General features: G+C 38.6%; 1 protein-coding gene across 8 annotated transcripts in view; it reads right to left on the reverse strand.

Annotated features, from left to right (window-relative positions):
* The window catches only part of COL12A1 (collagen type XII alpha 1 chain), a 141,262-nt gene that overhangs the window by 48,692 nt on the left and 64,577 nt on the right, over positions 1-27,993 (reverse strand). For all 8 annotated transcript variants that reach the window (XM_035296143.3, XM_035296144.3, XM_035296142.3 and 5 more), the window contains 15 exons: positions 27,797-27,926; positions 25,301-25,437; positions 23,383-23,512; positions 20,133-20,272; positions 19,764-19,896; positions 19,636-19,656; positions 18,757-18,899; positions 16,066-16,195; positions 15,216-15,355; positions 14,373-14,502; positions 12,495-12,637; positions 11,412-11,541; positions 10,628-10,770; positions 8,846-8,975; positions 495-614 (listed from right to left, as the gene is read on the reverse strand). In XM_035296143.3, the coding sequence (XP_035152034.1) occupies positions 495-614; positions 8,846-8,975; positions 10,628-10,770; positions 11,412-11,541; positions 12,495-12,637; positions 14,373-14,502; positions 15,216-15,355; positions 16,066-16,195; positions 18,757-18,899; positions 19,636-19,656; positions 19,764-19,896; positions 20,133-20,272; positions 23,383-23,512; positions 25,301-25,437; positions 27,797-27,926 (1,900 nt within the window). The remainder of the gene's footprint in view (positions 1-494; positions 615-8,845; positions 8,976-10,627; positions 10,771-11,411; positions 11,542-12,494; positions 12,638-14,372; positions 14,503-15,215; positions 15,356-16,065; positions 16,196-18,756; positions 18,900-19,635; positions 19,657-19,763; positions 19,897-20,132; positions 20,273-23,382; positions 23,513-25,300; positions 25,438-27,796; positions 27,927-27,993) is intronic.

A 27,993-nucleotide genomic window follows, 5' to 3' on the forward strand; every position in this document is an offset into this window, starting at 1 on the left:
AAGCATACAGATAGAATATCAAAACAAAAAAATAACAAATAATTCAATCAAGGTGATATTAATTTAGGTAAATTTTCAGTGGGGATTTGAAAGCAAGGTTATATGAATAAACTGCATGGAATCTATGCCCAACATGAAATAATACCTGGGCATACTGGGAACAATACAGAAGAATATTGATGAAATGTGCATTCTTTCATGATCATATAGCATGTCTGAAGACAGGCATCTTTGATTTGTGCAATTTTATTAACGAGGTCAAACTTTTTAATTATGAAATTTAATAAGAATCTCATCTACACCGATAATAACAATGGTACTTTAGAAGACTGGCTTAAAATGTTATTTCCAGAAACATTGCCTTTGGTGACAGGAAACTTAACGTGCCATCTGAACTCTCAGGAGAATTCAACAGTAGGGGATGAAAGAGAAAATACCCTCATATGCAAATAACCTTACAAAGCATTTCAATGATGACAAAGGCACTTCCTTACCCACTGGCTTATATACAATTTTATATCCAAGAACTGGAGAGGGTGAAGGATCCCAGGACACCCTGAATCTTGTATACCATTCGTCAGAGATGTGTATGTTCTGAGGAGGAAGGAGTCCAACTGCAAACAAACATTGACACACATTATTGACCTTTTTTTGGCACACAGGGAGAGCACAGAACTTTAAAAATATTGATAAGAAAGCCCAATTAAAGCAATGTCATAATATTCCATAATGTCTTTATCCAGAAAACAATTAAAAGACATTGAAATATTCAAAAAATGCTTAATAGTTTTCCAAATTTAAACAGCAACTCAAATGGACTCAAGAACTAGTGATTTTCAGAAGAGCCTCTAAGCAGGAAGCAGTATCCAGAGCTGGAATGTTCTATGACTCAGAATTATAGAAAACAAAAGAGATCTCAAATCCTTTTTAGAATGCCATAGATTAGAGGTTGTTAGAACCAGAAAGTAATTTAGAGACTACCTAGTCCAATTAAATACTTAAGATATGATTTGCCCAAAACCACACAGCTACCTACTAACTAATGTTTTTTCCCTGTACATCTCTATCCTCCACCAATACTACCTAAAGTAAATTCTTAAGCCTCCAGAGATACTGTCCCCAAGCCCATAACTTGTAAAATCAATGCCATTCAGGTAGCATGTTAAGTAGTTGCTGAATTTACTAATCACAGCATTACAGTAATAATGAATCCAACTTGAAAAACTTCTTTTTCATAAGAGTAACAAAATAGGACTTTGGCCTTTCCTGGGAAACTCAAGATCTAGTAAAAAAGGGGGAAAAAAAGCCCATTTTGATAACCATGAGATTCTGCAATATGTCATTTTCCCCAGGAAAGTCCCATAATATAGTCTAAAACCTGATAAAATTTAAAAAGCGAGATTGTTAAATCATCTTAAGTCACATGAGTCTCCACTGACTCAGTCCTGTAGACAACAATATCAATAAACACAGATTCTTGACCTTGGGAAACTGAGCTGAGTCAACGCTAGTCATACATTTCCCTTAGGAGCGTTCAAATGTCACCTCTTCGAATTCTGTAAAGGTGTCAAGATCATTTAAGCACCGAGTGGCTTTTGGCAAGTAACTGCAGAAAGAATCCTAAAGTCATGTTACTTAAGTAGACTTGTGGTGAATGAACTATAAAAGAGCAATGCCATTATTTACCAGTAACAAAACTCAGATCTAGAGATCATTCTACCTCTTTTTTTTTTTTTTAATTTTTTATTGGATTATAGGTTTTGGGGTACATGAGCAGAGCATGCAAGACAGTTGCGTAGGTACACACATGGCAGTGTGCTTTGCTTTTCTTCTCCCCTTCACCCACATTTGGCATTTCTCCCCAGGCTATCCCTCCCCACCTCCCCCTCCCACTGGCCCTCCCCTTTCCCCCCCAATAGACCCCAGTGTTTAGTACTCCCCTCCCTGTGTCCATGTGTTCTCATTTTTCATCACCCACCTATGAGTGAGAATATGCGGTGTTTCATTTCCTGTTCTTGTGTCAGTTTGCTGAGGATGATGTTTTCCAGATTCATCCATGTCCCTACAAACGACACGAACTCATCGTTTCTGATTGCTGCATAATATTCCATGGTGTATATGTGCCACATTTTTCCAATCCAGTCTATTATCAATGGGCATTTGGGTTGATTCCAGGTCTTTGCTATTGTAAACAGTGCTGCAATGAACATTCGTGTACATGTGTCCTTATAGTAGAACGATTTATAGTCTTTTGGATATATACCCAGTAATGGGATTGCTGGGTCAAATGGAATTTCTATTTCTAAGGCCTTGAGGAATCGCCACACTGTCTTCCACAATGGTTGAACTAATTTACACTCCCACCAACAGTGTAAAAGTGTTCCTTTTTCTCCACATCCTCTCCAGCATCTGTTGTCTCCAGATTTTTTAATGATCGCCATTCTAACTGGCGTGAGATGGTATCTCAATGTGGTTTTGATTTGCATCTCTCTGATGACCAGTGACGATGAGCATTTTTTCATATGATTGTTGGCCTCATATATGTCTTCTTTCGTAAAGTATCTGTTCATATCCTTTGCCCACTTTTGAATGGGCTTGTTTGTTCTTTTCCTGTAAATCTGCTTGAGTTGTTTGTAAATTCTGGATATCAGCCCTTTGTCAGATGGGTAGACTGCGAAAATTTTTTCCCATTCTGTTGGTTGCCGATCCACTCTAGTGACTGTTTCTTTTGCCGTGCAGAAGCTGTGGAGTTTCATTAGGTCCCATTTGTCTATTTTGGCTTTTGTTGCCAATGCTCTTGGTGTTTTGTTCATGAAGTCCTTGCCTACTCCTATGTCCTGGATAGTTTTGCCTAGATTTCCTTCTAGGGTTTTTATGGTGCCAGGTCTTATGTTTAAGTCTTTAATCCATCTGGAGTTAATTTTAGTGTAAGGTGTCAGGAAGGGGTCCAGTTTCTGCTTTCTGCACATGGCTAGCCAGTTTTCCCAACACCATTTGTTAAACATGGAATCCTTGCCCCATTGCTTGTTTTTGTCAGGTTTATCAAAGATTGTATAGTTGTATGTATGTTGTGTTGCCTCCGGTGCCTCTGTTTTGTTCCATTGGTCTATATCTCTGTTTTGGTACCAGTACCATGCTGTTTTGATTACTGTAGCCTTGTAGTATAGTTTGAAATCCGGTAGTGTGATGCCCCCCGCTGTGTTCTTTTTGCTTAGAATTGACTTGGCTATGCGGGCTCTCTTTTGGTTCCATATGAAGTTCATGGTGGTTTTTTCCAGTTCTGTGAAGAAAGTCAATGGTAGCTTGATGGGGATAGCGTTGATTCTGTAAATTACTTTGGGCAGTATAGCCATTTTCACGATATTAATTCTTCCTAACCATGAACATGGAATGTTTCTCCATCTGTTTGTGTCCTCTCTGATTTCGTTGAGCAGTGGTTTGTAGTTCTCCTTGAAGAGGTCCCTTACGTTCCTTGTGAGTTGTATTCCAAGGTATTTTATTCTTTTTGTAGCAATTGCGAATGGCAGTTCGCTCTTGATTTGGCTTTCTTTAAGTCTGTTATTGGTGTAGACGAATGCTTGTGATTTTTGCACATTGATTTTATATCCTGAGACTTTGCTGAAGTTGTTTATCAGTTTCAGGAGTTTTTGGGCTGAGGCGATGGGGTCTTCTAGGTATACTATCATGTCGTCTGCAAATAGAGACAATTTGGCTTCCACCTTTCCTATTTGAATACCCTTTATTTCTTTTTCTTGCCTGATTGCTCTGGCTAGAACTTCCAGTACTATATTGAATAGGAGTGGTGAGAGAGGGCATCCTTGTCTAGTACCAGATTTCAAAGGGAATGCTTGCAGTTTTTGCCCATTCAGTATGATATTGGCTGTTGGTTTGTCATAAATAGCTTTTATTACTTTGAGATACGTTCCATCGATACCGAGTTTATTGAGGGTTTTTAGCATAAAGGGCAGTTGAATTTTGTCAAATGCCTTCTCTGCGTCAATTGAGATAATCATGTGGTTTTTGTTTTTGGTTCTGTTCATGTGGTGAATTACGTTGATAGACTTGCGTATGTTGAACCAGCCTTGCATCCCTGGGATGAATCCTACTTGATCATGATGAATAAGTTTTTTGATTTGCTGTTGCAATCGGCTTGCCAATATTTTATTGAAGATTTTTGCATCTATGTTCATCATGGATATTGGCCTGAAGTTTTCTTTTCTCGTTGGGTCTCTGCCGGGTTTTGGTATCAGGATGATGTTGGTCTCATAAAATGATTTGGGAAGGATTCCCTCTTTTTGGATTGTTTGAAATAGTTTTAGAAGGAATGGTACCAGCTCCTCCTTGTGTGTCTGGTGGAATTCGGCTGTGAACCCATCTGGACCTGGCCTTTTTTTGTGAGGTAGGCTCTTAATTGCTGCCTCAACTTCAGACCTTGTTATTGGTCTATTCATAGTTTCAGCTTCCTCCTGGTTTAGGCTTGGGAGGACACAGGAGTCCAGGAATTTATCCATTTCTTCCAGGTTTACTAGTTTATGTGCATAGAGTTGTTTGTAATATTCTCTGATGATGGTTTGAATTTCTGTGGAATCTGTGGTGATTTCCCCTTTATCATTTTTTATTGCATCTATTTGGTTGTTCTCTCTTTTATTTTTAATCAATCTGGCTAGTGGTCTGTCTATTTTGTTGATCTTTTCAAAAAACCAGCTCTTGGATTTATTGATTTTTTGAAGGGTTTTTCGTGTCTCAATCTCCTTCAGCTCAGCTCTGATCTTAGTAATTTCTTGTCTTCTGCTGGGTTTTGAGTTTTTTTGATCTTGCTCCTCTAGCTCTTTCAATTTTGACGATAGGGTGTCAATTTTGGATCTCTCCATTCTCCTCATATGGGCACTTATTGCTATATACTTTCCTCTAGAGACTGCTTTAAATGTGTCCCAGAGGTTCTGGCACGTTGTGTCTTCATTCTCATTGGTTTCGAAGAACTTCTTTATTTCTGCCTTCATTTCGTTGTTTACCCAGTCAACATTCAAGAGCCAGTTGTTCAGTTTCCATGAAGCTGTGCGGTTCTGGGTCGGTTTCTGAATTCTGAGTTCTAACTTGATTGCACTATGGTCTGAGAGGCTGTTTGTTATGATTTCAGTTGTTTTGCATTTGTTGAGCAGTGCTTTACTTCCAATTATGTGGTCAATTTTAGAGTAGGTGTGATGTGGTGCTGAGAAGAATGTGTATTCTGTGGATTTGGGGTGGAGAGTTCTGTAAATGTCCACCAGGTTTGCTTGCTCCAGGTCTGAGTTCAAGCCCTGGGTATCCTTGTTGATTTTCTGTCTGGTTGATCTGTCTAGTATTGACAGTGGAGTGTTAAAGTCTCCCACTATTATTGTGTGGGAGTCTAAGTCCTTCTGTAAGTCATTAAGAACTTGTCTTATGTATCTGGGTGCTCCTGTGTTGGGTCCATATATGTTTAGGATCGTTAGCTCTTCTTGTTTTATCGATCCTTTTACCATTATGTAATGGCCTTCTTTGTCTCTTTTGATCTTTGTTGCTTTAAAGTCTATTTTATCAGAGATGAGAATTGCAACTCCTGCTTTTTTTTGCTTTCCATTAGCTTGGTAAATCTTCCTCCATCCCTTTATTTTGAGCCTTTGTGTATCCTTGCATGTGAGATGGGTTTCCTGGATACAGCACACTGATGGGTTTTGGATTTTTATCCAATTTGCCAGTCTGTGTCTTTTGATTGGTGCATTTAGTCCATTTACATTTAGGGTTAATATTGTTATGTGTGAATTTGATACTGCCATTTTGATTCTAAGTGGCTGTTTTGCCTGTTAGTTGTTGTAGATTCTTCATTATGTTGAAGCTCTTTAGCATTCAGTGTGATTTTGGAATGGCTGGTACTGATTGATCCTTTCTATGTGTAGTGCCTCTTTTAGGAGCTCTTGTAAAGCAGGCCTGGTGGTGACAAAATCTCTGAGTACTTGCTTGTTCGCAAAGGATTTTATTTTTCCTTCACTTCTGAAGCTCAGTTTGGCTGGATATGAAATTCTGGGTTGAAAGTTCTTTTCTTTAAGAATGTTGAATATTGGCCCCCACTCTCTTCTGGCTTGTAGTGTTTCTGCCGAGAGATCTGCTGTGAGTCTGATGGGCTTCCCTTTGTGGGTGACCCGACCTTTCTCTCTGGCTGCCCTTAGTATTTTCTCCTTTATTTCAACCCTGTTGAATCTGACGATTATGTGCCTTGGGGTTGCTCTTCTTGCGGAATATCTTTGTGGTGTTCTCTGTATTTCCTGCAATTGAGTGTTGGCTTGTCTTGCTAGGTGGGGGAAATTTTCCTGGATGATGTCCTGAAGAGTATTTTCCAGCTGGGATTCATTCTCTTCGTCCCCTTCTGGTACACCTATCAAACGTAGGTTAGGTCTTTTCACATAGTCCCACATTTCTTGGAGACTTTGTTCATTCCTTTTTGCGCTTTTTTCTCTGATCTTGGTTTCTCGTTTTATTTCATTGAGTTGGTCTTCGAGTTCAGATATTCTTTCTTCTGCTTGGTCAATTCGGCTATTGAAACTTGCGTTTGCTTCGTGAAGTTCTCGTATTGTGTTTTTCAGCTCCTTTAATTCATTCATATTCCTCTCTAAGGTATCCATTCTTGTTATCATTTCCTCGAATCTTTTTTCAAATCTTTTTTCAAGGTTCTTAGTTTCTTTGCACTGATTTAATACATGATCTTTTAGCTCACAAAAGTTTCTCATTATCCATCTTCTGAAGTCTAATTCCGTCATTTCGTCACAGTCATTCTCCGTCCAGCTTTGTTCCCTTGCTGGTGAGGAGTTTTGGTCCTTTCTAGGAGGCGATGTGTTCTGGTTTCGGGTGTTTTCCTCCTTTTTGCGCTGGTTTCTTCCCATCTTTGTGGATTTGTCCGCTGGTCGTCTGCGTAGTTGCTGACTTTTCGTTTGGGTCTCTGAGTGGACACCCAGAATGTTGATGATGAAGTATTTCTGTTGCTTGGTTTTCCTTCTACCAGTCTAGCCCCTTCGCTGTACGACTGTTGAGGTCCGCTCCAGACCCTGCTTGTCTGGGGTGCACCTCTAGTAGCCGTGGCACAGCGAGGGATGCTACCAGTTTCTTTTTCTGCTCTCTTTGTCCCAGGATGATGCCTGCCTAATGACAGTCTTTTGGATATAGAGGGGTCAGGCAGCTGCTTGAGGAGACAGTTTGTACTTTATAGGGATTTAATTGCTGAGCTGTGCACTCTGTTGTTCATTCAGGGCTGTTAGGCTGCTATGTTTGATTCTGCTGCAACACAGCTCATTAAACAACCCTTTTTTTTTTCTCAAATGCTCTGTGTTGAGGGGTTTGGGCTTTATTTTTGGATGTCCGATCAGGTGTCCTGCCCAGCTCAAAGGCAGACTAGCCACTGTTTGTCTGCCGAGGCTCCGCCCTGCTGTTGTGTGATTCGCGCTGTTCCTGCCGGCTCTGCTGTGGTCTCCGCCACGCCCTGCGGCGGAGTCTCTTCGTTGTAGCGTGTTGCCTCAGCAACGGCAGGCTGCGTCAGCAGTGGGCATGTATCTCAGTAGGGACGGGTTGCCTCGGCAACGGCTGGCTGCGTCATCAGTGGGCGTGTATCTCAGTTGGGGCGGGTTGCCTCGGCAATGGCTGCCTGCCTCAGCAGAGGGCGTGTATATCATTTGGGGCAGGTTGCCTCCGTAGTGGTGGACGCCCCTCCCCCACAGAGCGTCTCGGACCGTCTGCCCGGGATAGTTTGAAATCGCAGTTTTGTTCGTCCCACTGGGTATCCCAAGCGATCTGTCCCTGCAATCCCCTGGGCTGGGCTACTGTGCAAGTCTCGTTCAGTCTCAAGTCCAGCCCTCTCAAGTCTCAGGTTGCCGGTTCAACAAGGCACCCGGACAAGCGCGCCCTGTGGGGATTGCTGGGTAGGGCCGGCCGCCGCCGCTGCGGCTGCCGGCTTTGCCAGGCAGACCTACTGCCTGGCGTCCCGTGTCTTTTTATACTTGGGAGTTTCCCCGTTCTGTGGGCAACAAAGATCAGTCTGGAAATGCAGCAGTGACTCACCGTTTGCGAATTCAACGCGGGCTCCAATCCTGGGTTGTTCTCACAGCGCCATCTTGAGTCCCCTCCGAGATCATTCTACCTTTATGCTAAACTAGTGGCTCTCAGCCATGGCTGCACATTAATTAGGACATCAGCAGGTCCAGCCCACGCCTCACACAGCTACATCAATATCTCTGGGAGTGGAACCCAGGAATAAGTATTTTTAAAGCTCCTCAGGTGACTATAGCAAGCAACCACATTAGAGAATTTTTAAACCCTAAAAAATTACCACCAATATAGTGTAAAAAGGGGTCTGAATATTGATAACTCTTTGTAAATTGCTTGGTACAATAAATGTATTTTTCTGTTTTAGAAAAAGCTAAATTTGTAGATAGAAAATGATTGCTGATCATCTCACTTCTGTATTTATGACTTAAGAATGAATCACAATGGGATATTTCTTACTGATACTAAATTGACTTAACAGTTATAGCCTTAACTGATACCAAAAAAAATGAAATATTATTCAGAGCATATGCAATGGTTTTCCAAAGAAGAAATAAAACTATCTCAAGCAAATAAAACTATGTAGATTGTTTTCTTTTTTTTACTCTTAGTGAATCTTTAAAAAGTTAAAAAACAAATTCTTTTCACATGTCATCATTTTGACAAAATTTAATAGTGTGGCATTTAAGATATGTTGGTGAAGATAAAATTTTAAGGTTTTAAAAGGTATAAAAGTAACATTAAGATCTTAACAACTCCAAAGCAAAAAAAAGTGGAAAGGGTATAAAACACTTACCAGTTCTTCCAGTTCCTGTTAGATGGCCACCATCTCCATCTTCATAAACAGCAATAACAGTAATTTTATATGGCGTATCAGATTGCAGGGGCTGTAGCATTACATTGTTTCTTCTGCCTGGGACTGTAGTCTACAAGGAAGTTAAATTATAAATGTATTACCATCTAGAAGACTTCCAGATCAAAAGACAATATTGTATTACGTACTCCATAAATAGTAATAGTTTTTTCATATTTTATTTTTGTTGCACAATGCTCATGACAAGACAAACTATCTTCACTGCTTCTCTCCAGCACAGGAGAGTGGTTTAGAGTCAGACAGATCTGGGTTCAAATCCCAGATCAGCCACTTAACAGCCAAGTGACTTAACATCTCCTAAGAAAACTGTATTAAAAGCATTGCCACGTACAACACTTTAGAACACCTTATGGAGTACTGCAGCCCTTAGTAGTAAGTTTGTTTCTTCAGATCTCATCATTACATGTTCCATTTTCATGTACCAATATGTACCCAGTACCCACTGTGGACCAGGCACAGTGGGACAGGTATAAGCTACTGGGAATCCACTGGTAAGCAAAAATTGACTCAGTTTCTACCCTCAAAAATATCAGTTTGGCTGATACTAGTTAGCTGAAAAGGATGGGAATATATTCAACTACCTCTTTGAAGAGGAAATAAACCAGACATCTCAATCTCTCTTCTAAACCTATGCTTTGCTTCTACAAACAACACGGATAAGGTATCCCAGTGAATCCTGGCCTGGAGTCCTCTGACTACAAATGATAGATTATATTTTTAATGTTTTCAGAAAGCAAAGGTAAATTGCATATTTGTCCATGGCAAGGCTGAACAAACACTAATCGTGAGTTTCTCTGCTTTGGCAAACTAACTGTAGTAGTACTGTTTATCTCATTTTTATCAGAAACTATAAATAGTACTTACGTGTGTTTCTTGTTAATAAAAATAGGGACTTGAATTAAAGGTTACTATATCAAGTTCAAGTAGATGAAATATTTCAACACATGGGCTCAGTGGAGGGAAAATTATCTAAGATGATCTATGTGGTAAAAAGATGGCAAAACACAGACCTAATTTACAATCAACATCTTGTGCAATATTCTCCAAGCATATCACAGCAATCCATCACTAAATTTGAAACAAAGTAGTTAGTTTTTCCATTTTTTTACTCATAACAAATGGATGTGCATAGTGAGGGCTACAAGGAAGCTGCCAGAAACTTGAATCTGGTTCTGGAAAGACAAACTATGACACTCACAAAATTTGAAGCTAATAGGAGAGTACGTATATTCCAAACTAAAGTACTGCAAAACGTTAGGTTTAAAGAAAAGAGAGATCCATTAACACTGGAATATTTAAGGAAGACATCGCAGAGGAATTAGATTTGAGGAAAGGGTAAGAGTTGGATAAATACATAATTTGAATATTAACTTAGACATTCCAGAATGACAGGTATCATATTTCACTAGACCTGGTTCCTGTGGTATAATCGGGTGGTTAAAAATGTTCAGTTAATCATGCGATAAGATTATTTTTCTATGTATCTTCAGAATAAAAATGAGCCCAAAGACATTGCTTTTCTGTGGTATGGGAGGCCAGAAAGACTAAGCACATTTGGGTGGTCCCAAAGTCATGTCAAAGAAAATCATAAAGTGTGACTATGGAGGACTCAACTATAATCACAGCATACTTCTAAAGACGTTTAACTTCACTCTCCATTCAGCTAAAAAGATGAAATGTGCCACTAATCAGTATTAGACTTACATATTCATCAATTGGATCACCGACAGTGGGAGAATAGATAATTCTGTACTGCTGAACTGGCCCATCAGCATGATCCCAGGCTACCGAGAGGCTATTGGTTGTTTCACCAAAGACTCTCAGATTCCTTGGTCCACTCCGTGGCACTAAATAAATAAAATACAATAGAGTTTGTTGCCTGCCTGTGAGCATTACCTAGGTCAGATTAAGGGGGTTGCTTGCAGGTGTTTCATTCACCATTGACTCCCTTATAATAAAATATACATTTATGTTCATTTTATTATATTTACTCCCTTATAATAAAATACACATTTATGGTTTTAATGCGAAATTGTAAACAGTATATTTCAGAGCTATGGTTACATGCTGAACTTACAGCAACCTAGAGCTAGGTTTGAATGGTAGACTAGGACAAAAGGAAATTATTTTAACTACTATACCTATTCAGTAAAACATAGAGACTAAACCCTCACATTTCCAAAGTCCCCATTTGGTAAGAAGACTCACTGCAAGATAGAAAGAGGGAAAAAAGATTCAGGGCAGAAGAAGGGAAAGAGGGGAGGAACCCCTCCTTAATTCATGTCCCAAATGAGAAAATGAACAATGAAGCTCACTTCACACAAACAACAGCCACGGACCCAATGTTTTCACCTGGAATGTGAATGCAGAGGATCCCAGGCAGAAAGCACCCATCTCTCACCACCCCCATCCCCCAACTCACTCAATCAGAGAAGCCCTGCCAAGGTAGCTACAAGGGAATGGAATGGAGAAAGGATTTCTGCCTCACGAGTTTGGCCCTGGGCAGGGCTGGGATTTCCCTCTCCATCTGAGTAGAGAGCCACAAGGTTCACGGAATACAGTGTGTCCGGAATCAGCCTCTCCAGATGCACAGTGCGGGTGTTTCCTGGCACCACTATCTGCAGGGAAGGAAATGCCAAATTCTGCCTGACAACAGCTCAAATGCTTACCAAGTCTTCAGTTAGTCACCACAATCATGTTTATAATAAAATGTTGGGCCCAGACACATCAGAAGCCAACTGTGCTTCTCCATGAGATCCACCCAGTCCATATCATTAAACGAAATTTGTTCTCAGAAATTCCCTTTCCAAAAAAGGTGATCTCATCCTTGACCCTTAGTAGCTTCAATTATTTCCATTTATGTTTGTTATAAAGATTCTCAAATACAACATGCAAGGCTCATGATGTTTACCAAAAAAAAATCCTGCGTGTTAAATACATACAAGAAAAGAGACTCTCATTTGTGATGGAGAAAATTTTGTGTTGAAATGGAGACTCCATGCAATGCATACAGGTAAAGTCATTTTAATATGTCCTACCACATACGGACATGAAAATCAGTATTCTTACCAAATGCCTGTATTGTTTATCTTTGTTAACACTATTTCGTTTTGCAAAGACTTATAAACTAAATTAGTTTATAAATTTACTTTCCCTTAGGCTTTCTGATACTATGCTTATTCAAAGTAGCAATTTCTGATTTCTAAACTGTTAGTCTACTTACAAAACTGAATAATGTTATGAATTAAAGATAGATTGAGCAATTTGTAAAAACCAGTAAAGCCAAGCTTTAAAATATTTTCATAACAAAGACATATTAACAAGTTCTAGCAATGATTCACATTTATTACTAGGGGTTTTAACTCATCTAGCTAATTTACATTTCCCCCAACATTCCTTTTATTCTTACTAACCCTGTAATTAATACACCTGCCTCAAGTCATCAAAAACAATAATTTAAGTATTATACATTGGCATGTTTGTGGTTTGTGGTCTCCCAGGCTATCAAACATGACACAAACAAGTGACTACATTCATCAGGAAATACAGTTTCCATGACAAAATTACTTACAGATTCTGAGGGTCTTGTGCCATCTGCAGGGGAATACACAACACGATACTGCAGCACAGGTCCTGGTGCAGGGTCCCAGCGAACGTCGAGGCTGTTGGGTGTAGGATTGTAGACTTGGACATTTCTTGCCACTCCTCTCATCACTAATGAAATGAAGGTCAACATCTATTTATTAAATCTGTTTATATATCACTTTTCCAGAACCTACATTCTATAATAGGATAAAATAGTATCTTCTTTATGCTTCTAATTACCCACACACAAAGGCAGATTAAAACTCTCCAAATCCAAATTTAGTTAAAGTTAGCACATATGGCATTTGTCTACATGGAAGCAACATCGTATTCAATTAAAAACAAGCTAGTAAAAGTGGTGGAACTGGATTGCCCATAAAGGGTCATAGGACAGGGAAAAAAAATGGAAAAACTAGTTTCAGTTTTCTAATATAGGTGATGGAGAGAGGAAGAAGAGATATTTCTAAGAGTCTGCCTTCTTTTATTTTTATTATTATTATTATTATTATTATTTATTGTACTTATAGGTTCTGGGATACATGTGCAGATCATGCAGGATTGTTGCATAGGTACATACATGACAATGTGGTTTGCTACCTCCATCACCCCATCACCTATATCTGGCATTTCTCCCCATGTTATCCCTCCCCAGTCTGCCCACCCCTTGTTGTCCCTCCCCTAGGCTCTCAACAGACCCTAGTGTGTGATGCTCCCCTCCCTATGTCCATGTATTCTCACTGTTCAACACCCATGTATGAGTGAGAACATGCGGTGTTTGATTTTCTGTTGTTTCAGTTTGCTGAGAATGATGGTTTCCAGATTCATCCATGTCCCTACAAGGGACATGAAGTCATCATTTTTTATGGCTGCATAGTATTCTATGGTGTGTATGTGCCACATTTTCCTTGTCCAGTCTATCATCGATGGGCATTTGGGTTGATTCCAGGTCTTTGATATTGTAAACAGTGCTGCAATGAACATACATGTGCATGTGTCTTTATAACAGAACAATTTATAACCCTTAAGTAAAATCTGACAACAGCTATTGTGCCCATCTAATTCAGTCAGCTAGTTTCAACCATTCATTACTTCTTCATTTAACAAATTGCTACTAATATGTTTGTGATTAATAGAAAAGGCAAAAGGAAAGAAGAATAACATATACCCAGTTCTCAATTAACTGCCCCAGTAGGAACTTAGAAAAACCAACCAATTAAATTCATGTGCTAATCTCGAACTCTAATTTAGCCAATAACATCATCTTCCTAGACCACTAATCTTTTGCCAAAAGAAGACATCCATGCTCGGTTCCAGCAAGTATATTTTTAAAGCCAAACAAATATTTCTAAATCTGCACAAAAGCCTTTAAGCAATACTACAAAAAAAAAAAAAAAAAGAAACAGACCACTACAAACTGCTTTCTAAATAAAAGCATACAGATATTAAGATCAAAAAAGCACTTCAGCAAACCAGACATGTGCAATTAAGTAATGTGCTGAACAGATTTCAACAATTCACACTGTGAAAGCCAATTATAAACAGCATGTCACAACAATTTATAAAGCACAAAGCAAAGCTCAGTGAACTTTTGTCAGTGAGAGAGATTAAACAAAGTAGTATGCTGATGATTATATATGTACCTTTACAAATACTGAAATTACCATTTCAAAAGAATATGCCATTATAAATTTGTTATTTCACAAAATGTTAAATTTGGTGTTGGGAAGGTAAACTAAGGCTAAATTTTATGTTTTTAATTCTGTCATACCAAACTTTCCTAATTCTCTTTAATGGGCCTTTATGACCTCTAGAATGAAAAGCAACATTTATGATGAAAAATTAATTTTTTGGCTTTATTACTTACATGTCCTTCCAGTATCTGATGTGCGTCCCCCATCACCTTCAGTATAAACGGGAACTACTGTCACAGTGTAGGGGGTATCTGGCTGTAGATTCCTAAGAATGGCATAATTGGTATTCCCAGGGATTGGTACCTAAAGATTTTAATAAAACGTAAAGCACTGACTTGAAAATTTTTAAAAGAAATAATAATTCAAATAACACAATAACAACTCAAGACCAAGTCAAGAAGTAATTTCCGTAACATTAGGATGTAATAATGTGCCCCCAAGTAACCTGTTACAAGAGGTTACATATTTCCCTATACCCCTCCACCCACCAAATACTCCCCCTTTAGAACTTCCTGGAATGGCCGCTTCTTCCCCAGGCAAGGCGGAGGAATCCTGGCTACAATCCCTCTGATACCCAGGCTCTTAGGCATCAACTATTTACCCTCTATCAAGTCGTATCAAATCAATATGGAATTTGGGCCAGGCACGGTGGATCACGAGGTCAAGAAATTGAGACCATCCTGGTCAACATGGTGAAACCCCGTCTCTACCAAAAATAAAAAAATTAGCTGGGCGTGGTGGCGCGTGCCTGTAATCCCAGCTACTCAGGAGGCTGAGGCAGGAGAATTGCCTGAACCCAGGGGGTGGAGGTTGCGGTGAGCCGAGATCGCGCCATTGCATTTCAGCTTGGATGATAACAAGAGCGAAACTCCATCTCAAAAAATAAAAATAAAAAAATAAATCAATATGGAATTATTCAGCCCCAAAGCAAACTGGTTAACTCCTTCAGTTCCACTTTTAAATCACTCAGCTACCGTTTAAACAAACTAATATTTTTTACTGCAAGATATAATTACCAGTTCCTCTGGACCTCCTGTTGCTGGTGCATAGAAGAGCTTGTACTGACGAGGATTTCCCTCTGCATGGTCCCAGCGGACATTCAAGGTGCTGGTAGAAGGGTCATACACTCTTAGGTTCCTCACAGTGTTTAGAGGTTCTGAAATGCACAGAAATCCCACCACAGTATAGTACTAACAATCAAGCACACATGAAACACAGATTCACTGATAACTCCCAGGCACTCTGGAACATAGCAGGCACCACACAAACATTTGTTGAAGTAGGGAATAAAGGACACACACTATGTTTGCGTCAGTCTGATACATATGTCTCGTCTATCCACAAGACATTTTGGTCTGAAAGTACCTTTCTATCCTAGAAAGTAACATCTTTCTCCACAAATAGGGACAAATAATTCCAAGCAAGGATGTTAAAAACTATTAAAATGGTTAGGCATGGTGGCTCATGCCTGTAACCCCAGCACTTTGGGAGGCTGAGGTGGACAGATCGCTTGAGGTGAGGAGTTCCAGACCAGCTTGGCCAACATGGTGAAACCCAGTCTCTACCAAAAATATAAAAAATCAGCTGGGTGTGGTAGTGAGCACCTGTAATCCCAGCTATTTGGGAGCCTGAGGCAGGAGAATCACTTGAACCCAGGAGGCAGAGGTTGCAGTGTCAAGATCACACCACTGCACTCTAGACTGGGCAACAGAGCAAGACTCCAACTCAAAAAAAAAAAACTATTAATATTATTTTTAAATGAATTTTTAAAGATTAGTAAACCTTTGTGTCACCCCAGTGTTTCCAGATAAAGAGGTGATTCCATTCTAATATTAAAGAAGCTATAGGAACTCTGGTTTCACTTACTGGTCTTGCCTCTTCCTGTCATCCGACCTCCTTCGCCATCAGGATACAGAGAGGACACAGTGATCGTGTAAGGAGTGTCTGGCTTCAGTTTCTGCAGGACCACACTGTTCTGCCGTCCTCCTATTGTGGTCTTGAGTAAAATGGGTCTTGATAAGTGTTAGCCTTGCTCTCTCCATCCCACTAATCTGTTAGAAAAAGCTCTTTCTACAGGGAAACTGTTTGAGACCCTTATCAAGTTCTGGAATTATGTACCACAGTAAAAGCTTTAAAATATGTCTTATGGAATAAATTTAAATGTAAAATATGCATCTTAAATCATAAAAAGGATTCCAAGCTTTAAACTAGTGACCCCAAAAAGATATTTCAACTTGCTAGCCACCAGCACTGCAAAATTTCATCCAAAACACATTTCACAGAACTCTTCCAAAAAAAACAAAAAAGGCATTAATCATAAATAAGCTACAAAGCGACTACAAAGATACCAAAGAAGTATATAATTTTAGAGGCTCCACACCACTTAACATTACTCTTACCTTTTTAACGATGTTTTTTATTTGCTTTAGAAGCACATTAAAATGATTCAGCATACAATATAAAGCTCTCGGTATTTTCCCCAAGAACACTGTCACTCTAACAGCCTTAGCTGTGTTAATGACATGACCAGACCTTTTGCCAGGCCACACTCAAGCAAGGGTTTCCGGTTGTCTCCACGATACCAGCCCTGTGGCATGAAGCTTTTCAATTATGGAGCTTAAAGTTTTTATCCATTACTTAAGGCCATCTAGTTATCTTGTTGAAAGAAAATTTGTACAATTTGTTAACAGTCTACTGAATTCAGATGTTTATGTCATACTAATTAAAATCGCATGAAAATGGCACACTGCCCAAAATGAGTGCACATGTAGATGGCTGAATGTGCTGGAAGAAACCAGATGTTTCCAACTTAGCACCCATCCACTCAAGTAGTCTGAATTCCAGAGAAAAACCCAGTGAATCACTGTCATCATCCTCAACATGGGCAAACTGAACTAACATGGCCAATTTTCATAAATTTCATATTTGAGGTTATGAGAGAAAAGTATTGATAACAGTATAAGCCATTTTTATAAAAACCTGATGCATAACAAATCTGAAAGCCTACTTAGGAGAACTACCCTTGCGAGTAAGCGGAAGGGCATCTACCTACTTCTTTCATCTAGTTCCCCAAAATAACTCTAGCATCAATGATTGATCACTTTCATGATTTCAGAGGCAAGCCTTAAAATGCAAGTACCCCAAAGACAAACAAAGCTTAAGGATTTCATACTTTCCAGAGGATGAGTTTATGAGACTCTTTATGATAACAAACAGCTAAAAGACAGTAAAAGAGACTCAGGAGAAGCAGCTGGAACACCAATGTCCTTAAGATGGTATATACTAAGTACAACCTTCTCCTGATTTGTAGTTTTGCCAAAATCTGGCCTGCTACAGAAAAAAAGAACCATTTCTGAGATTCATATATCAGTCTATCTAATTTGTCTTATCTTATTTTCATATAAAAGTCTATTGATTACAGTTGATATTAAGTTTATTAATGATAATCTATTTACCTAAAACAGACAAATTCTCAGTCCAAATGTATCATCCTACCTAAGACTAGGGCTATAAATGCCTCAAAAGACCAACTCAAAGTCACACTAGAGATGGGAAAGTTTCTGATTCAACTAAGCTTACTTACTGGATAGTATCAGAGATCTTTAACCACACATCTTTGATTAATGCCACCCTCTACCTTAGCTAATATCCCTAAACTGATAAGAGATATGACCCATTTGCTTAAGCTTGGCAAGTCAGATGATTAAAGGTTAATAACACATGGGTCTCTAAGGCTATACAAAAAAAATAGTGTAGCCAAAAAAGCCAATAAAATTCTGTACCTCACCAAAATTGGAGACTTATTTTGAAATGAATCAGAAAACATAATATACCTATATAAAATTCATCGGGCTTCCTGACCTAGGATAATACATGCAGTTCTAATTACATAGATCACCAAAGGCAAACTTGTAGAAAGCCCACAACTACAACAAGGGTAGTAAATCAACAAAGGCTCTATTAAATAAGGGGGAAAAATCTAGGAAAAGAAAGAGGATGAAGACTGAATTTACACTCCTACCATCTTTCTTGGGGACCTCATTTGGATAATAGAAAAATTTTAAAAAGTGTAATTAGGATAACAGGCTCCCACATCTAGAAACACCAGATCTAGAAGATACCCTATGACATGCATAGAACAGGCAAAAAATGAAATAAATAGAAAATAAACATTATAGATGAAGTTAGCAAACTTTCAGCACTTTATTAAGTTAGAGAGAGGAATGGAAGATCTATATAACTCAAAAACTATCTGGATATCTTCATGGATAATCCTAATAGTTTTTAAAGGAACTATGGAGGCATTGAGGCACACACCTCATGCTTTGAGGCTACAATGAAGAGTAACTATCATCTCTCATGAGAACATCCATTGAGCCTCCATGATGGAACTCCATGTGAAGTGCCAGCTAAAGAGTCAGATCATTTCATCCAAAGCAGGAAATCTTAACATCCCTTAAAAATTAAGTATGACTAACTAAATGCTGAGGGGGAAAAGAGTTTGAAGAGAAATGGATAGAATGTATCCAAGTTATAATTTTTATTTAAAAAAATTACCGTTTGCTCATTGCCTTCCCCTGTGGAAGGCTGATAAGTGATTCTGTATTTCTGCACACGACCAGTAGCAGGATCCCACTTAACAGTCAAGCTGTTAGATGTTGCATTGTACACCTGAAGGTTTCGTGGGCCACTTTTGGGAGCTGAAAGAAGATTGTTGAAAAACAGAGTAAGCAGACAACAATGTCTCCCCCTAAAATATATACAGTTCCCAAGGCAATTAGAGAATTCTATGCCTCTGGGTTTATAATTAAATTTGACCCCTTAATAAAAATGGTTTTTGATTCTTAAATGACTTCTTAGTATGGATTTTCATTTTGTTTCTGTCCTTGCAAAAGTGGTGTACTGAAGTCCCAACTTCCAATATGGTGGTATTTAGAAATTGGGCCTTTGGATGGTAATTAGGGTAAGATAAAGTCATGAGGGTGGAGCTGCCATAATGGGATTAGCATTTGTAAGAGGAGAGATGAGAGAGCTTATTCTCTTTCTCTCTACCATGTGAGAGAGTGAGAAAGTGAGAGAAACTGAGAAAGGAGCTGGCTGTCTGCAAGCCAGGAGGAGAGCCCTCACCCAGAAACGAACTGAATAGCACTTTGGTCTTGGACTTGCCAGCCTCCAGAATTGTGAGAATATAAATTTCTGTTATTTAAGCCATCCAGTCTAATCTTTTGTTATGGCAGCCCAAGCTGGTCAATATATTCCTCAACGAGTAGTAGCAAAGCAAAGTTTTTCCAAAAAAGCCTATTTAAAAGCGTTCTCAACAAATATCTTATGATTTAAAAGCAGATGACATATTTATAATGTATCTCATGGTACTTTTCATTCATACGTTCCTTCATTATTTGTTCATTCAAACAATTCAGAAAATTAAATTCTTACCTTGTGTTGTTGAGATACGCACTAAAAGAAAACAGAATTTGGGGACACGTTACTAATACGGCTGTAGCCCTATTTTTAAAAAATTCACCTTAAAATATCAATGTCCTGTATGAAAGCTAAACACCTACATGTGCGCTCACTGCCAATCAGGTCATCACTTTCTGACTCATCAGGATAGATGGCAGTAATGGAAACTTCATAGACGGTGTTGGGGTTCAGGTTTTCAAACACCAAAGTATTTTCATCTCCATTTAAGATGGTCTTGGAGAAAGAGGACAAAAACATACAAAAGTAAGTCTCCACTTATATCAACTCAATGGCAGTTTGTTGACATTATTTAGCCAGATGTTCCTCTTGCTCTGATGCATGCCATGAGCTCAAATGTCATTAGTAGGAAAGAATGTTTATTGACAAGAGTAATACTTCTTTAAAGTAAGTTTCTCTACAAATTAAATGGGACATGAAAGACAGAGAGAAAGATAAAGGGAGTTAACTACCTCCATCTTATCTGAGCTTCCAGGAGGTGCCCAAGTTATTCTGTAGAGAGACACATCTGAAGCTCCATGATCCCAAGTCCCTCTGAAACTTTCTTGTGTTACTTCAGTAATTCTTAGGTTTGTTGGAGCTGGCACGGGTCCTATCATGAGAAAAGGCAAGCAGACTAAGTTTTTGAATGTGAGCTACAAATGTAATTTAGTATATTAAAACTGCTTTGTATTATATTAATGGGCATCTGAAAACTGGTTGAATGTATTGCTTTGGACCAAATATTTCACCAATTCCAAGAGCTCTGGAAACTGCAAGCATTCTGTGGATATAATAGGTTTTTATGGATATTCTATTTAAATGATGATGTTTTTAAGACACTATGTAGTACCTTTCTCCAACTTTTTAAGAATCAAATGAACACTGTGGACTCTTTCACACAGCAACACGCAATACACAAAGCACATACTTGGCCACATATCAGAGAGTTAACGGACCTTCTCCAGTCTATCAATAACCCCAGAGACATACATAGATGCCGGGTTAAGAATAAGAAGTCCTTCTTAACCAAGAAAGTCATAAACCAAGTATGCTAATGTATTACACATTAAAGATAATGCTCAAGGAAATAGTTATTCATTTATTGTTCATAATTTGTTGTTCTGATATCCAAAGGAAACCATTTCATTTTTATTTTTTAAAAAACCCACACACTGCTGCAGCTTAAAAACGAGAATGTCTGCCTAGCCATACACAACACTATTGCACTTTGACAATTGATTAGAACATACATATATACTGCTACACATACACTGAATTCCAACGAAGGAGTATTTCCACAGGAAAGGAACTCTGAGCATGTTATGATCCAGGTAACCCATACATAAGCTTCTTCCTATAGATCACTACTCTTAAACATGATATGAAGCAGGACACGCTGACCCTGTTCAGAGAACTGAACACCTGGAGACCCAGATAACTACTGAAAAATCCCCTTTCACAGCCCCTCCATTGACCATGCCTTCTGGCTGTTTTGCAGCAGAAGCATTTTTTTGATGTCTGCCACCATTCCTGAGCCTTCATTGTCACTTATTTCTCTATTTTCTGGTTACTAAAACCAATTACACAAAACCCAGAACCATTAAAAATTTGTTCTAATAATTATAATAAAAAGGCCATTGAGATAAAGAGGAGTGGTGCTATTTCCATCAGCACAACTACAAAACAAATCGGCCACTAAGAATGTACTTTAAATGTATCTGAAAATTATTTGGAAATCTTAAGGTACAAAAAATATATAAAAATATATATTAAAAATGTTAATCTACTATACTAAATTACCTGTCTCATTAGCTTTTTTCTTTCCTTCCTTTTCTGTTCACTACACCTGTTACATTATTTTTACGCAAAGCTGTCAGTCTACTGATGCATATGCATCAATTCTCAGCCCCAGCCATGACCCTTACCAGGTAAGAACTGATGCTGAGAAGACAAATGAAACTGCTAAGAGATCTCACATGATAAGAAAACAGCAGAGTCAAAAAGGGAGAGTAGATATGTCTGAAATTAAGAAGCAGGTTATAGTATTTAACAAGATGCCTGTACCTAGTTAGGTATAGGCAGCTGGGCACTAAAGAAGATGCTATTGAGCCTTTAGTGAGGAATTTTCTGGAAAGGAGTAAAAGATTCCAGACTATAGTATCAGTCCCAGCAGTAGATTACTGGATGTGGCTGGGCAAGTTGCTTAAATTCTCTAGACCTGTACTGTCCACTATGGGAACCACTAGCCACATGTGGTTGCCTATTGAGCACTTAAAATGTGGCTAGTCTAAATTGAGATGTGCTCTAAGTGTGAAATACAACTGGATTTTAAAGAATTGTTACAGAAGAAAGGTAAAACGTCTTGTTAATAATTACTGTACTGATAGCTGTTGAAATTATAATGGATATATTTGATACTGGGTTAAATAAAATATTATCAAAATTAATTTCATCTGTTCATTTTTGCTTTTTTTAATGTGGACACCAGAAAATTTTAAACTACAATGTAACTCCCATTATTTTGGTTTGGAACACTGCTGGCTCTAGGCCTCAATGGATTTTTACTATTATTTGTGTTATGTGATGGGCTGAGCACTGGATTAAATTATTATGTGCCAGGCACTGGAGACACAAAGTTGAGCAAAATGTCTCTGCCTTCATTAGAAGGGAGCAAGGAAAAGGTATCACAGATACCAAAAGGCCGACAAGCAATTATGATTGGGTTAAATACTATGGAAGCACCATGAGAGAGAGAGGAACTGACATCTTCAGAAGCTGCAACAGATGGAGCAGGAAGCAGGGTCTGGACAGGTGACCCTGCCTTCCCCAGCACTCCACTCACAGTGTGCTCTCCCCTTCCTCTGAAATCTGACAGTACACAATCTCAGTGCCACGTGCCTTCGTTATATGATCCCATGTATTCTCAATTAATTTTTTTCTTAACTCCACAACTAAATTATGAAATGGTGAGGGTAAGGTGCTTCTATTTTGTTACCCTTGACATCACTTCACATAAAGTACCCCCCAAAATTTGATGCATAATGCATCTTTTTCAAAGCAAATATCCAACATACATCAAGAAAACTTCCCTACCCCACTACATGTATAGGCACACACACACAAGTACACACCAAGTAGCTGTAATTGGAATATAAATTAATAACAGTGGCTGATAGAAAGTATCATAAAAGGAATGGATGCAAAGATAGAAGATGGGACACCTTGTTACAAAGAAAATAAGTGAAAAATAATCTATGAATCCAAGCATTATTAAATACTGGCAAAGAGAGTGTTAAGAAATGAAATAGCAGCCAGCATGGTGTCTCACTCCTGTAATCCCAGCACTTTGGGAGGCTGAGGCAGGCAGATCACAAGGTCAGGAGATGGAGACCATCCTGGCCAATGTGGTGAAACCTACTCTCGACTAAAATACAAAAAATTAGCTGGGCATGGTGGTGAGCACTTTTAGTCCCAGCTACTCAGGAGGCTGAGGCAGGGGAATTGCTTTAACCTGGGAGGCGGAGGTTGCAGTAAGCTGAGATCAGGCCACTGCACTCCAGCCTGGCAATAGAGAGAGACTCTGTCACAAAAATAAATAAATAAATTAATTAATTAATTTTAAAAAAAGAAAGAAACGAAAATGAATGATCCAGTAAGCTGAGTTACATATGCATATAAAGTGTTGTTTCCCATTATCAATGGAGCAGGAGCACAACTCACGGGTAGTTTCTTGAGCAGTCACTGGAGGAGACTCTCCCTCATCGTGTACTGCAGAAACACTGACTGTGTATAGGGTCTGTGAGAAGAGGTCTTTGAGGGAAGTGCTGGTCTCTGATCTGTCCACTTCTACCTGTAACAGTAACAGAGCAGTGGAAATACTTTTACAAAGCATTTACTTTTGACATCTGTCTATTGTTTACTGTACCTCTCAGAGTAAGAATATAAAATCTATGATTAGAAAAGAGCAGTATTTTCCAATTTTACATGAGAATCTAGAAACTGGACACAGTTTAAATATTTCAAAGTGGAAAAAAAATATATATGCTAGACCATTTAACCCATGATTGTCTAGAAAATAATGACTGTCTATGTATTCAAACAACCTAACCATTTTTCCACCTGTTTCCCTTTATATTATCACAATATTTCTTTCAGAAATGGTCTCCTTTTTTTTTTTTTTTTTTACTTTAAGTCCTGGGGTACATGTGCAGATCTTGAAGGATTGTTACATAGATATACACATGCCATGGTAGTTTGCTGCCTCCATTCCCCCATCACCTACATTAGGTATTTTTCCTGATGTTATCCCTCCCCAATCCCCCACCCCCTGTTATACTTCCCCCAGCCCCCACCCCCCAACAGACCCCAGTGTGTGATGTTCCTTTCCCTGTGTCCATGTGTTCTCATTGTTCAACATTCACTTATGAGTGAGAACATGCGGTATTTGGTTTTCTGTTCTTGTGTCAGTTTGCTGAGAATGGTGGTTTCCAGATTCATCCACGTCCCTGCAAAGGACATGAACTCATCCTTTTTTATGGATACATAGTATTCCATGGTATATGTGCCACATTTTCTTTATCCAGTCCATCATTGATGGGCATTTGGGTTGGTTCCATGTCTTTGCTATTGTAAACAGTGCCCCAACAAACATATGTGTGCATGTATCTTTATAACAGATCAATTTATAATCCTCTGGGAATATATCTAGTAATGGGATTGCTGAGTAAAATGGTATTTCTATTTCTAGATCCTTGAGGAATCACCACACTGTCTTTCACAGTGGTTGAACTAATTTACACTCCCACCAACAGTTTAAAAGCATTCCTATTTCTCCACATCCTCTGCAGCATCTCTCTCCAGATTTTTTAACAATCGCCATTCTAACTGGTGTGAGATGAACCTTATGAGATCCACTGGCCATTGTACTCCTTTTAAATGGAAATGCAGAATGAAAAGAATGTGTGTACATGTATAAAGTAGCTTTTGTACAATCCACCAATGACCAGCAGAATCAGTAACTGAATGCTTAGAGAAATCACTCCGATGTTCTAAAAATGCCTCTGAGATTTTGACGTTAATTCTCCCTCAAATACACACAAGTTTTGCTGGTGAAACCCTTCTAATTTTCTCTAACTTTAAATCAGATCATCATGGAACTCCCAAAAGAACACTTCCAAAAGGACACCATTCTAACATACTCCTCCTTTCTCTGTGCCTGTCCTTCTCTAGTGTCCTATCTTCCTGTTATTTGACAAACACCCCCTCTTCATTGCTCCATCCTCTTGCTACCTTTTATTTTTAGAAACATTATGACATTTTCTAGTAACTCATAGAATGAAAAACCATATAAGGCATCTGGGTGAGAAGGAAATACCATTTACATTTGATAACTTTTTATCTACCAAGGAATGATGTTTTTGAGATTAATATCACACAGCAGAACATTTCTGTTTTGATGAGATAGTCCAATATATTATTGATTTTCAAAAACTGCTTTATTAATATCACAAGTTTTCAACACTGTGTTAACAAAGTGACAAGTATTCAAAACATGGTATCATCCATACTTGATAAGGTTCTTTTTTTAAACCTACTAGGAAAACAAATATTTTCATAACTACTATCATCTTTAACTTACCTCTTTGACATCCTCTTCTGGTGTTTTGTATCGAACAATATATTTACGCACTTTTCCAGGCACAGGTTCCCAAAAGACATTCATAGTGCTGTGAGTCACATCTCTGAGTTTCAGATCTTGAGGTCTGGGTAGAGGCACTGGAGAAGCATGAGATATTAGATCCAGATGTGCTTCTCAACCACAAATCTCTAAAGCATCCACAGAAGCTTTCAAGAAATTGTTGGGAGAAAATTTAAAGATGTATGACAAAATAACTGGAAAAAATAGTTATGATGGTAAAAGTACCATGATTCTACCAGATAGAACTGAATTTTTCTTAAGAATGTTTTTCAAAATATATTTAATTTTTTGTTATCACAAAGCTAACTTCTCATTTATATATTACTCTTCCACTCTATTTAAATAATCTCTTGCTGCTCAACCCCATAATAAATCATAATTCATCATAAATGTACAGCTCATGTGTCTTTATCAGATATTTAAATCAATTAAAACAGGAAACAAAATCAATAGAGTTATGGGCCCTTAAGAACGTGACAGAACAAAAAGTTACAAAAGTGAAGAATGAAGATGAGCCCACATTAAGAATCCAATAAGCTTATAAGAAAACCCAGATACCTAAATCGTTAGAAGAAAATCCAAATGATAAATGTTTACAAGGTTTAACATAACTTTTCATTAAAAAGGGGGGAAGGAGGATAACAAATGAAGAGATTTTCTTCTGTAATATTCTGGTGTGCACTGCATCCCACACTGTACAAGGGTTTAAAGACCTAAGAGGGAACGGCAGGGGATAAAGACAGGCGGTCTGAAAAGTTGATGGTGTCAGTCTCTTCAGCCCCGACCTGTTTTAGAGTACTTTATTTCATATGTTTACCAAGTACGTAGCAGAGGGAGTGTGTAGCTACTCAGAACAGTCAGTGGTTATAATTTTCACACTTTAGTTAACATGCTTCAGTTAACAACTATCATGCAGCAAGGTCAGTGAGAACTGGTTATCTTTCTTTAGGCATCTTTGCTCTTTTTTTGAGACATAATTTTCTTATTATGGTTTTGCTTTTTTGAAGTTTACCTAAAGTTCACAGTAGCCTTCTTGCTGATCTCCCCAGAGAGGGTGGGCTACTTTGGTTCTCTACATAATATGAGATGTGTTTCACTCTTTCCAGCTGCCCATTTGACTATTTTCCTTTGTCTCTCTTTCTGACTCTGTACGTTTCTCTTGCTGACTCTCTACCTCCACTTCCACATTTCTGCACCTCCATCTCTTCAACATTTCTGTCTCTGTGAATGTCTCTCTGCCCTCCCTTCCTCTACTGTTCCAGTCCAGCACCATACACAAGTTTTTGGCCATATTTGTTTCTCATCTTACTGTGACTTTGGGTCTCCTCTCTCAGCACTCTCAGAACATGAGTCTCTATCCCTGGCTGACTTCCCACTCCTTCCATCGGCCACTATCCCATTTTCCCAAAAACACCAGCCCCAGACAGGGTCTAACATTCAAAAGAGGATTAACAAAAATTTATTTGTGGTCAATTAATTTACACTGACACACCCTATAGGGGATATTTCTCTTCTCTGCCCCATCATGCTCTGTTTCCGTAGTCCCCTTTCCTCCTTGAAGTTTCTTCAAAATTCTTCATTTTCTCAGAAGTGTGGGCCAAGACTCATTAAATTTTAGCCAACTTATCTATCCCAGTATGTCAATCTCCCCAAGCAGGTAACAAAATACCAGCTGGGTAAGGCAAGAGGCCCAAGTGCAATCATTGTCACTCTTCAAGAAAAAGCACTTAACGTTTAGTGAAACAAGTCAGAAGTACACAAAAGGCTCACCAACACAAACAAGAGAAAAGCAAACCATGACACAGTCCATATAGCCTACACTGCTTTGTATTATTTCGTAGTGTATTCCCAATACCTTGCCCAGTGACTGGCATAAAATAGGGATCAATATGTTTTTGCATTGGGTAAATTGATCAATTCACTTAAATGAAACAGACTTATTCATGTGTGCCATAGAGTCTCTTCATCATCAAGAATTTGGAGCATCTTCATCTTAAACCCAATGTTTTTCTCCAAAATTACACTCAGTCCACATTCCCATTCTTATCAATGCTATATGTCATATTTCATGGATCTAGGACAACATCAGTCATAAGATGCAGCATTGTCTTATGCTGTACATCCTGATTGGCACCTAGCCAAGAGTAATAATAGTAAGACACCATCGATTGTAAGACACCTCGATTTCAGGCATGTTAAATGTGAAAAAATGAATGACCATCCTAGAGTCAATTTGAGATGCTTCCAAAAATCTAGAATTGAGATACTTATTCCAAATTTGATTGTCAAAAGTAATAACTTTGGAACTTTGTAAATTACCAGATTATTTTTGGCATCACATGAAAGAAATTCTAATGAATTCTAATTATGTTCACAGAAATAATTCTAATTATGTTCACAGTAATAAGAACGGAAATAAAACTAGCAGTGGCTTACAAGTGACTTCCCGAACAGTGACAGGTTCACTAGTGAGGTCATGCAGGATGGCCTGAACTGTGACTGCATACTCTGTGTTGGGAACGAGGTCAGTCAGCTCCACATCATTCACTGTTGGCCCCAAACGCATCTACACATGGATATGCAAAGCAGAAATAAGATGCTCAAATCAAACATCTCCACTTACCTTTGGTATA

Source organism: Callithrix jacchus, chromosome 4 (assembly GCF_049354715.1).
Source record: "Callithrix jacchus isolate 240 chromosome 4, calJac240_pri, whole genome shotgun sequence".
Classification (NCBI taxonomy): Eukaryota; Metazoa; Chordata; class Mammalia; order Primates; family Cebidae; genus Callithrix; species Callithrix jacchus.